At 36.9% G+C, this 12,432-nt stretch overlaps 2 protein-coding genes across 2 annotated transcripts; one reads left to right on the forward strand and one right to left on the reverse strand.

Annotated features, from left to right (window-relative positions):
• Nucleotides 1-1,210: 1,210 nt before the first annotated feature.
• On the forward strand, nucleotides 1,211-8,509 carry LOC145786217 (interferon regulatory factor 5-like). The gene is made up of 7 exons (XM_082597862.1): nucleotides 1,211-1,390; nucleotides 2,281-2,476; nucleotides 3,373-3,471; nucleotides 3,921-4,000; nucleotides 4,441-4,747; nucleotides 5,024-5,134; nucleotides 5,790-8,509. Exons 1-7 carry the CDS (start codon nucleotides 1,211-1,213, stop codon nucleotides 6,425-6,427), a joined length of 1,611 nt encoding a protein of 536 aa, XP_082453988.1. The 3' UTR covers nucleotides 6,428-8,509.
• A 1,455-nt stretch (nucleotides 8,510-9,964) lies between these two features.
• On the reverse strand, nucleotides 9,965-11,992 carry LOC145786627 (NADH dehydrogenase [ubiquinone] 1 beta subcomplex subunit 9-like). Its single transcript, XM_082598318.1, has 4 exons — nucleotides 11,868-11,992; nucleotides 11,153-11,345; nucleotides 10,628-10,783; nucleotides 9,965-10,398 (listed from the first exon to the last, which is right to left on the reverse strand). Exons 1-4 carry the CDS (start codon nucleotides 11,984-11,986, stop codon nucleotides 10,261-10,263), a joined length of 606 nt encoding a protein of 201 aa, XP_082454444.1. The 5' UTR covers nucleotides 11,987-11,992; the 3' UTR covers nucleotides 9,965-10,260.
• Nucleotides 11,993-12,432: the final 440 nt, after the last annotated feature.

Genomic DNA, 12,432 nt, shown 5'->3' on the forward strand with positions numbered 1-12,432 from the left:
AGGGTCAACCAGTTATCTGCAGCAACCCCTCCATCTCTCTCTATTGTTGGCATCTTCAATTTTCAGGTTTTTTTGTCATGTCATCTCTTCCTTTTCCCATTTTTCTTGTCACTACCTTATTCCAAACTTGCTGTGTCACATTGTTCTCATCCGTTCGTTCAAGATGTCAACCCATCTCAGACGATAACCGTGCAAGTATATACTCTTTAATATTCTCAACATCAGTCCACTTGCTCAAGATATCATTTTTAAATTTGTTGAGAAGTGTCTTGCCACACATCATACAAGCCATCCTCATTTCTGTCGTTTGCATTTGCCAAATATCTGCCCTCTTTATCACCAAGCATTCACTTCCATAACACATTACGCTTCTTACACACTCTTTGTACAACTTTCTTTTCAATACACGAGCAAGCATTCTGCCACAAAGTGTGCTTAACAATTTTTTTCCTTTTTCCAACCCACATGTATCCTTGCCGTCACTGCTCTTCTGGTGCAATTATCTATTACAAACATATCTCCAAGATAACAGAACTTCGTAACAACTTCTGTATCATCGCATCCCAATTTCACATGCCTCTCGTACATTTCATCACATCAGCTACAATACCCTCTCATGTTCTACATTTGAAGCTCATCCCATTTATCAATCTTCCATGAATGCTCGAAAGATTGAATAACTAAAATATCATAATATGTACTATAATCGTGATTGAATCAGATTTTTGTAAATGGCACATAGATTAAGAATAACTTTATCGTTTTTTATATATTTTATTAGCGTTAAGCACGAGCTTGTTAAAAGATGTTTTACTGCTTTGGTTTTAGCAATAGTCTTTGAAACAAAGGGAATTTTTTTAAATTTTGAACTTTTTTTAAAGTTATAGAAGCTTTTATATTATTTTAATCGTTCAATGACACTATAAAATTTGTGCTGGATACATTTTATAACTGCTGTAAAAATATATTTTTTTTTGCTTTTGAGGAATAATTTTCAGAAAGACAATTGATTGTGACTACCAATTACAGTTCGCTAAGTGTTTCTGGATGTCTTTTCTATGATGGTGTTTAAAACTTTGCATTTGACTGAGTCCAGAAAACTTACGTTTTTTAGCACTTTACCATTTTTTATTCTTATTACAATGCAGCGGTTTCTCAATTTAATTATTAACTTTGATTTTTTTTCTGTATTGTATATAAACTTTTCACAATGGCTCTGAACATGCCACCTTCTATGCATCTGCAATTTGGTCCGTGGCTTATGACACAAATATCAAGCGGGAAATATCTTGGATTAGAATGGGTGGATGGCGAACAGATGACTATGTTTAAGATCCCATGGACCAAAGTGAACTATCCGATGTGGGAAGAACACCACAAGATATTTCAGGTATGGTTTGTGAAAAATGCTGCATATTAGTGAAATCCAGTATTGCATTTTAATAGTTATATATTTCATGGTCTCCGGTGATTTTATTTGAAATGGCTCTCTGCGTTATGCCTGGTATTGGTCACTATTTTTGTGGTGTCAGTACTATCTATTGTAACTTTTAGGTTAATGATAATGTGCTTAAAATGGACGGCAGCAATTGCAAACAAAACCAATTAATGGGTAAAAACAAGTAGCATTGTTTTTAGTAGTACGGTAAGGTTTATGATGATTTTTGAAACAAAACAAAAATATTTTAATTATTTCTGAGAATGTAATGTTAAAACTAAGACTTTGTAATTACAGAATAATCGTTAAATTATAGGCAACAATCAACTTTGACATAAATTATATCAAATATTGAGATTAGCATCACATTTGAAGGATCATGAGCACATATCAGATAACTTGAGCTGATAATAATTTCTATTCACGTTTTTGGCTGTTGTTGTCAGCCATGGCGACCTTTATATATGACAACGCCCAGCTTAAACTTTGACTGAAGACTGATCTGTTAGTTGCCAAAATCGCTGGTATAAGTTGATAGTTTCAGTATTTGTTAGCAACTATAGTCTTTGTATATTTTGTGTGGTTTTGAGTTACTTTTGTGCTATTTCTATCATTTAAATAACGGGCCACATTTTAACACTTGTGCTGGATATCCAAAAAGCATCTGGCAACACTGGCAATTGGAAAAAATTAGCCATTTTTTAAACGTAAAGTTAGGAGTTTTGCATTGATTTGAGATTCAGTGATCACATTTTGGCAAATTGGATTGTCAAAACTTCCAAATTACATCCATAGTTTGTGGCGTAGGCAGAGCTACACTTTTTATAAGATGACTTTTTCAGGCCTGGGCCATCCATAGAGGGAAAAGTGTAAGTTCCTCTGGGAAAATGGAGCAGTCTTATAGCCAAATCAAGAGTAACTTTCGCACCATTTTGAGAAAATGTGTTGAAATTGAAGAAGTGGAAGGGAGCCATCAACTGGGGCTGCAGATGGGAAATTACAAAGTGTACAGAATACTTTCACCCGAAGAAAGCATGTGTAAGCGTTTAATTTCCTCAATATTAAAAACAAATGATAAAGGAAGAAGAAAATGAAGGGTTCTCTAATTCTGTGTCAAAATATTTTTACATTTTACATTTTGAATTAAAATTTGTATGAAAAAACATAATAATTAGATTACTTACTTTATTTATGTTTTTCTTCTATGACTGAAATAAAACGTTTTCAAGAGGTTAATCCTGATTATTTTGAGGTATTGCCGTTTGTTGCTAACACTAACAGTCTGATTAAAGTTTTGAAAAGTTATATACATTTCCTCATCTTTTACTGCAGCCTGGTAATCTTACGAAAGCTCATGTCACCTGCTGTAGGCAATTAAAGAAGAGAAAATATTTTTTTTAAAACATTTATTCAAACTGTCAGTAAGCGGACAACGGAGAATGTTAGATGGATAAATAAAGTCAATACTTAGTTGTGTTACATTTATGTGATTTACAAATGGTGATTATCTAATTTATCTCTTGGAATCTGTAATCCTTTCAATCCAAGTCTACATTTCTTGCTCGGTGCTTCTTTCAACAGATACAACTTTCCACCTATAAAATTTAGGACTTTTCCTAGAAGAGTGCAGTTTGTTTTGAACTGAAATATGATTGTTTTTATAATATCACGTAGTTACTTTTTAACTTTTAAGACATGTTGTGAATCTGCAGTACTGAAAGCACGTTTGAAGAACTTGGATCATACTTTTCATACTACTAACGGTTTTACCACCGGTTTTCAGTAAATTTTTTCTGCTTTGTGAGGCAACTTTGAAAGATTCTCATAGAGTTAGATGGTTTATATTTTTAAACATGTGTTGTTATATTTCTTTGCATGCACAGCAAAGTACACTAAATTTTAATATGTATGAAAACTAAATTGTGACTTTGCAGCCAAGCGAAAAGCCCTTCACGTACAGAAGAAACAGGCATTGAAAGCAACACTCAGACTTGCAACAACTGTTAATGGGGAAGCTGTATACCATGGCAGAGGTAGCTGTATGCTGCAATTGCAATGTGAATCCGCGTCACCTATTAGAGTTAGAATATCTTTGCCTTTTTCAGCGCAAATTGCATACCCAAGCATGGCTATGTTGAATCACACGCTTTCGGAATTGAGCATTTGTTTTGTTGATACATAAACGCAAAACAACTCGGTGCTTTGCACTGATTATTTCCGATTTCGACCTTTCTGTTTGAATCATCATCATCATCTTTAACTGATCATGCTGCCGCTGCTGGCGGAAGCCTGTATTTGTTAATTCGATGGCTGTTGCACTGATCCTGAATTACAGTTGTAGCATCTTGTGAGCTGAAAACGACAAGGACTCAAATGGGAATTTATTTGAAGCATGGACGACCGAATTTTATGTTTGTGCATTTGTGCAATATCGATGCAAAAAGACTTAGGTCGGTACTGAAACATTTTGTCATGCATTTAGGAAGACCTGCTAAAATCAGAAAAAGGGATAGTTCAGCAAAGTCCACCGCGTTGAAATCTGAGAAATGTAAAGTTGAAAATGTAAGAAAATAGTTTTCTTTGGCGTACAAAATTCATTCTTGTCACGTTACTGGTGATCAACTACAATTTTTTTAAACAGTGTCTTTTATGTAAACTGGCCAAAAAGGAAGAAAAGTATGTATTGACAATCCTTTTTGCGATTGTAAATTGTTTTTGCTTGTCATAAGAAATATTTGTTCTCTAAATCGTTATTTACAAGCTTATACTTTCATTAAATATTATAATCATTTTAATAGTATATCATTCTTTATTATTGTTGCAGTTTATACTGATGAAGCCACCCTTGTGTGGCGAAAGCTCTGTATTTAAGTAAACCGATTCTTCTGATTTGGTGTGATATTGTTTACTTTATTTTTCATTTGAGTTTGCGTTTGGTCTGCTATCTTACATAATCTTGTGATACCAGATTCAACCGCTAAGTTTTAATTCGTCTTTTCCAGGGTACAATGAGGACAATATCAACACAAACTGTTCCAGAAGACTGCTCAGAAGTCCCGGATGCTGAATTTCTTTTTGAACCTGCTGCTTTTGAAGAAGCAAAAGAGCCACAAGAAATGAACGCGACCGTGAATGGTCTGGGAGCGTGTATAAATGTCATAGTGAACACAGAAGACAAATTCCAGAACTCAGCTATTGCGACACAAACTGAAATAAAGCAAGAACCTCCAAGTCTGGACTCAGAGCCATCCCTTTCAAACAACTTGCATGGCTTTCAAATGCTTTTAGATGCTGCCCAGTTGGCCGAAGGTAAAATGCCTAAACGTTTCGTCAAATTTGCTGATCGTCTGCCTAGCTAGGAGTTGTCTTCTGCTTTGCTGTAAGCAATAGATTGTATCAAACTTTTGAGGTGTATTTACGATGAAGTGCGGGATATCAACAAACACGATTTCACATTAAACTTATCGGCTTTGAAGTGACTTCATACAACCACGATCTCTAAAACGATGTATATAACCTATGTGTATGTATAATTGTATATATAATATGTGTCCCAGCTATTTTACAGAATCTACTTATGTGTAGATCCATTGCAGTGTGAAATTAGCGACTCAGATGCTTGCGCAGAAGTTGCAGCTCCGGTCAAGAAGTTAGCTCCCTCCGTGGTTGATGTTTTGATGGAGCTGAAGATTCCACGTGAGTGCTAGTAGGAAACCCCTTCCTTGTTTATAATTGCTAGTTTTTAAGTTAAATACATTGTTGTATCCTTTACTGAACTGGAAAGTTTAGTCCTTGGCTGACAAATTTAATATTTTTGCCCCAGTTCAAAGTTACTTGTTCTATGAAAAAAATACCAGTAAGTATTTTAATGGCAATATCTATTGAAACACTTGGTGCTACAAAATTGTTAAGTGCAGTAGACTCTCCGATCCGGCTCCCGATATTCGCGAGGGTTAAAGGCCGAGCCGTACCAGGAATACTTGGAACCGTCGTAAAATGCTGTGTGACTGCTTATTTTGGTCACGAAGCGCTTCCTATAGCAAAGAATACGAGTTTGTACACGTGTTTTCAAAGTACAAATTTCAATTCAAAATTATGTGTCGTAATTGTACTTTAAAATGTCTTAAAACTAGACCTAATTGTAACGTTAAATCCCGACAACAACAAAAACGAGAATAGTTGAAACCGCGAATGGTCGAGGGCCAACTGCATCAAAAATTTAAAATTTGGAATGTTTTACAAGGTAAATGTTGTTGATATTGGTGGATGGATATGGTGTGATATTTGTGTTTTATGTCGGTGATCAGATCGCACAAAAGTACTATTTTCATGACATTGACTTTATGTTTAGCTGAAGAACTTTTCACTTACGTAATGCACGCTCGCTACGAAACCCGGAAGGTGTTGGAAAATGTATTGCTCAACGACATGAGCTACGGGTACAGAATTCACTATGGAAATCACACTGTGCAGAAAAACTTCATCGAGCGATTTCAACCGAGGAAGGAGCTAATTGAAGACTTCGCTCGGACCCCTATCACGCTCCCCGAGTCGAAAGTCCCCCCGGGAAACTCCCTATACACAGTTCTGAAGAACATAGACGCGGGACTTATTGTTAAATCTGATAGCCAATACACACTGCGATCGAAGAGGCTCTGTATGAGTCGGGTTTATGCCTTCACCGCGTACGGAGAGGTGGATGCCGATCTCGAACCGCTCCTTATGCCGAGAAACAGTGAGACTGTTTTGTTTTCGTACAAGAACTTCTTGAGAGATTGGCACCGGTTTTTGATCGACGGCTCCCCGAAACCGAACCATGAAATTAACTTGGCTTTTGGTAAAAAGATTAAGCATCGCCACAACCGGGTTTTCGTTGCCTTAACCCTTATACCGAAAGCAGCAGAAACAATGCTGCAAAGAATTTCTGAAAACATGGACGATGTGATGTTGGACAATGTGCTCAGACTTTTTAACCCGGATTTGCCCTGATCACGTGACAATGACGTGCGCTCCGCACACATCTGGCCCAGATCACGAAACCAACTTTCGACTTAGTGACATTGCGTTAGGTTCGCTTTATAAACTCAACAAAACACCATATTTTTTACTTTAAGACATGAAACTGCTGTATTTTCGTTGACACTATTTATGAATTGCTTCAAAAAATCAATGCTTTATCAATTAATAACATTTCCTGTACGACAAGGTGGATATCTTTAACACTATGATTGCTGCTGCATTTTCAAGTGAAAGTATCGGTACGCTTTTCCACAATACCTACCGCTCAGTCAGCCTGAACGGCTAGTAGTGGTTACAATATTATTTCATTTGTCAGCCACTTTTGAAACGTGAATTTTTAAACTGATTTTATGACAACAGATAACCAGAATATTTTTGACTGGGCTTGTTTCTGAAAATTAAGAAAACATGTCTTTAAAACTAGGTTCATGCAATCATAAAATTGACTCATTGTTTTAAGACAGTGATCTACAACTTCAGGATTAGAAACTCTGGCCTTGAAACCGCTGTATACAGTAACTTACATCAACAGGATCAATGTCCAGACAGCAAAATCCGTCATTTTTCAGTCTGAGTGGTTTCTGGGTAGCTACCGCCATGTCTTGTCTTTCACCGCAATGCTAAATATCATCTAGAATTAAAGCGGTTAAACTGCCGTCAGCCGGTTGAAAGATCCACCAGTGAAGGTTCATAAACCAACTAATAGCCTGCTGCGACCTTAGGTAATACCGCAAGCAATCCAGTTTCGACATTATTATTATTTTGAAATCATACTATACATATTCTTTATGCATTTGTCGTCACAACCGGCATTATATAAGTCCTTGTTCTGCCGATAGCTTGAGCTACTTGATGACCCTCTTGATGCAGCTTGAGTTTCTAACCCTGGATTTATAGATGTTCCCGTTTTAAGGTCGCGCTGTGTAAATTCAATCTACCTCAAAATGGATTTTTTTCATTCTAAAATTATAACGTTGCAAGAGCATTTTATTTTTCTCGTTCCAATTTTGAAAGGAATTGTAAACATGTATTGATTTAACACTTCAGCTGCTTGATTCCACCACCCCTGTTGATGAAATGGTTTACAGAATCCCAACGTATTGTGTGTGAACACAGATGAAGTGAAGATGTTTTTGTTAATTTTCCCACGTTTTATAAGTAGCTGTGATATCAAACGCTAATGTGTCATATGAATTTTTCAGTACTAGACTGTTGTTTTCCTCGTTATCACAAAATATTAGAATACTATTAACAGTGAAGTTATTGGAGAGCAAATCAATTGCAAATTTGTAGTTTTTTTTAAAAATTGTATTGGGTGTTTTCTTGCCTATAAAATGCAGTCATAATACTAGCCAAATAATGGCATTTTGGGTGAATCACGACTGCCTCAACGCATGTCCGAAAACGTACTGTAAGCTAAGTTTTTACATGTGCGTGTTTCAAAGACATAGCCGTTATGTACGTTATAGTTTGTGCTTTTTCGTCATATCGTAGCTCGGCTACCGGCTTGTAATGTATATTTTTTCTTTGCTGCGCTTGCCACGATTTTTTTGTTAGTAGCCGAAATATTTGAAATTTATTCTTTTCCAAGGCTTCTACTAGCAATTCTGCTACTCAGATTATGTGTATTTGATTAAAGCCAGACGTGTACCAGATTTGGAAACAGTCCCGGTGTAATTCCAGCCTGGTTGTGTAAATCTGTGTTCATACTTTGTAGGTAGGCCCACGTTGCATAATAATATGAGCACCTAGTCATAAACTTGCTGTCATTGTTCGAATGGTTAGTAACCATAATCAGCATCACTCCCTTATAAATGCTTTCACCACCACTATTACATAACAATGACCAATGCTGCTGTTCCAACAAAATACACCGAGTATTATGGTTTTTGTCAATGTGGCTATCCAGTCTGTGGCGAAGTTATGCTGATTGGTTTTACGGTTTTCGCAGCAGCCTTTTTTTCTGTTTGACAAAACTTGTATCGGCTACTTATTATGTCTGCAAGAAGGAGATGTTCGAAACGATCTTTTTTTCATTCGAAACGAACTTCTTTAACGCAATTCCTTTTGCAACGAAGCGAACTATTGTAGTTCTCATAAAATTGAGTAACTGGAAAATCGTCTTTGTTGAATTCGCAACTAAATTGCTTCTCTTATAAAATGAAGCAAAAACAGATAATTTTACGTCAAAGCATTTTCGTTTTGACCAGTCCCAACTCCCAATACAGGCAGTGGTTGACTTGTTTCCGTCTGAGTGGCAACTATTGCCTATCACGATTGCTTCTTTTCAATATGGAAACCAATGATTGGTCTACCAGGTTGTTTTGTAGCCCTTTTTACCCAGCCCAACAATGAAGGTCGGTCCTCTGCATCGCAACGAAAATACAAAAACCTTGCTTTCGTCCGCTTATGATTCAGTGCTGAAGCTTTGTTCTGTCAGACAATGCGCGTAAATGTTTCTGAGCCTTGGTTGAAACTTCATAAGAATGCCATGGTTAATTTTATCAGGCCTTCGATGTTTATTTCGAGTGAAAAAATTTTCGAAATTGAAAAAGCTCTTCGTTCCGTCTACTTCACTGAGTGGATACTGGTACATAAAAATTGCATAATTGTATACGAAAAGAGCTACAAAATAATTGTTTGACAGTTTGATGGTAAGATGGACCTGCCTAAAACCTGAAGACTATATCCAGTTTGAGACTCTGCTATTAAAGCTCAAATTAAAAGACATCAGTGAAGTCCTCCAATTAGGCAGACTGAGATGGCTTGGTCACGTTGAGCGCAGCTCAAGCTGGATCTCACAGGTCAGATGTGTCAACATCGCAGCACAGCGGGGTCAAGGTAGACCATTGAAACTTTCTTGGGAAGAACTTGCAAAACGTGACTTTGTAGCCCTGAACATGGACTCTGCCAACCCAATAAATGAGGTGTGGAGGGGAAGACTTCGTTCTCGACAGACAGGCCACACCCTCGACATGAGGATTAATTCATGGCCTGTATAATCAAAATTGGTTGATGATGATGATGAGTTTTACCAAAACCAAATAATTCTTTTTAGTAACTTACAAATTATTACTTGACAAAATAAATCGTGTCCTCTGGGGACTGCATTGCCAATGAATTGTTGAATACTGTCGGAAACATACTCAAGCACAATGCTGGTAAAGGGTAGGCCAACTAAGCCATGTCAAAAATTGCAATAAAAGTAATTGCTTTTACCTACACCTGAATAAAAGAGGCAGTGTAGCGAAACTGACTTGGTTTTGACACTGGTTCGTTGCAGCACCGATGCTACATTGCGAAATAAATTTAGAAATACGCTTTGCCAGCATTCTCTCAGTCAAGGCTATCTGACTTTTGTTTCTTGGGAAAACATGACATGGCAAACAACCTGCCGACCGGCGAAGAGACAGTTGATAAACGAACTTAACACGTGTTTTGCAACTCAGTCGCTACAAAAGGCAACGGCATGCTACCTAGCTGAGCTCTCAATCAATTACGCAGAAATGCAAAGATTCAAGACATTCATTTTTCACAGGTTCGAAGCAACATGTTCTGCCAACGCTGGTATACTGTTGATCCTTGCTGACAGTCATTGCGTGGTCTACAAGCAAATTCGGTACATTTTCAATCAGAAATAATTTGCCAACAAGTACAAATCGAATCTGAAGTTGGAAACAAAAGTGATTACAAAAGATTATGTTTAGCAGAGTTTTACCATGACCAAGCCGCGTGGAGTCAAAAGACTTTTGAAATGCAAAAAAAACACAATAAAATTCATATAATTTTGGAGAAACGCAAAATTAAAACGCATCGTCGTTATTAGGCCACCAGTCCATGAGTTTCGGTCTTTCAAGTGGTCTTGTAACTGTCTTCCACCAAAACGGAGGATATCCATCCTTTTCCTTAGCTGCAGGCAGAGCATCACTGAGTGGTACATTCTAGACACAAATTATTCGAGTAAGCGCAATGCAACATTCATTGGCGAGCATAGAAACAACAACTGAGCTTATTGCCCAGACAGCAAATTAACCATTTTTGCATTGACAGACGTTGAATCAATGTAAAAAATGGTTGATTTGCTGTCTGGGATACTTCCCTGCATTTTACGTAATGCCCAGCTATGCCTTTAAAACATCAGAGATCTCAAAGGGTTCTTAAGTTGCTTACCGCTTCTTCATTCTTCCTGTCCCATTCTTGCAGCCATGTCATTTCTTCAGACCAGGTTTTCCTCCGTATTTTGTACCACTTCTCACGGTTGGTGAAATAATCAGGAAACATAGCCTTGGTCTCAGGCTCCCAATCATCTAACAATGTTTCTGGAAGCTAAAACAAGATTTATTGAAGGAATATCAAACAAGGATCATGGTAACAACTGCAAGATTTTTACTATGAGTTACTATTTCAACAAATAAAACGTGCCAGGTAAATGGATGTTGTTTAACATTATTCCAAAAATGTTTTCTGTAATGCAACTAATGCATGCTAACTTGAACTCTCAAAATTACACCCAGAAATTTTGATTTTATCTCAGCCAAGAAAACTACCCGTGTTTGCCAATCACCAATAAACATCTATCCATTCATCACTGTCCTACATTGGTATAGGGCTAGCCGCTAGGCGATGACGTCTACATCCTCATTTATCCATAAAAATATTGGTTGTTCATTCAAACTTGAGTAGAAGCATATATACCTGATTGGACCAGTATCTTTGATATACAACACCATCTGGTTCATTGGGAAAGACATATGGATTGGGGTATTGATTTTCCCAGAACTCTTCTTCACCTAATCGAAGAAGCTGTGTAGCTTTTGTGAAGTCAGGTTCATCTTTGTAACGATTAAATCTCTCCCGAAGAAGCGTGCGTTCATATGCATATACGTTTCTGCAAAGTGTGTATGATGTATTGCTAATGACACAACAGCAGTTAACCAGCCTCATTTTAACGATGAGGAGTCGATTTCGCTACAATAGCATCTTCAGTCTCAAAATGTTTCTGCAAAGTGCAGATATTTTCATACATTGAAAAAGTAAGATGGAAAATAGCACAAAAAGTGTAATATCATTTTGTATGCTCTGTATATTTTTAATGCTAATGATAAAAATATCTGCCTTGATGATGCTACTTTGCACCTAACTGGTGTGAAATAAATTGTTATGATCCTTCAACTAATAGCAGAGGAATGATGCATATACTGACTATACTGTACCATGTGGCTTAAAGTAATCAGATGATAGGCTTAAAGTATAGGCTTAAAGATAGGCTTAAACCATGTGGCTTAAAGTAATCAGATTCTTTGCTTGATAGGTTTGTGAAGGTTTGTCATAAATCGTGCGGAGAAACTTTTCATCCTAAACTTATTAACTGGGTTATTCACTGTTCATAAAAATCATAAGCAAATATTACCGTCCAGAAGGAAAGCAATGATTTTCAAGATGACGCATTGATTTCTTGTACAATGCTAAAACTTTTCGCTTATGTGAAAGAAATTTGTACAAACTCCCAGCAGGAACAACATTTGCCATCCTATCTTTTCTGTAAATGAAAAAACAAAATGTAACAAAAAATGCACTGCTCTTTTTTTGAGTTTGAAATCCAAATAATTTTGGAACTCTAAAACAAACAATTAAGATCACTGCTGCCGTATTAACTAAGAAGTATAGTAACATGTTTCAATGGGGCCTCGCCGACTCACCATCTTGTGCATGTGGCTCAGATTTTCAATCAGCATATCACATAATCTACCAATGTCCTGTATATACTGACCCAAGAGTAGATATGTGGACCTAAAAGCGCTTGATAAACACATGATCCATTGGCTGCTGAGCTTGGATTTAATAACATATCCTGCGGCGGCCTCAAATGCAAGAAAAATAACTAAGTATGACAAAACTAATGGAGAAAATACAAATCAGCATCACTCTCTTATAAATGCTTTCACCACCACTACTACATAACAATGGCCAACGCT

The sequence above is a fragment of the Aplidium turbinatum genome, chromosome 17 (assembly GCF_918807975.1).
Source record: "Aplidium turbinatum chromosome 17, kaAplTurb1.1, whole genome shotgun sequence".
In the NCBI taxonomy this organism is placed as follows: Eukaryota; Metazoa; Chordata; class Ascidiacea; order Aplousobranchia; family Polyclinidae; genus Aplidium; species Aplidium turbinatum.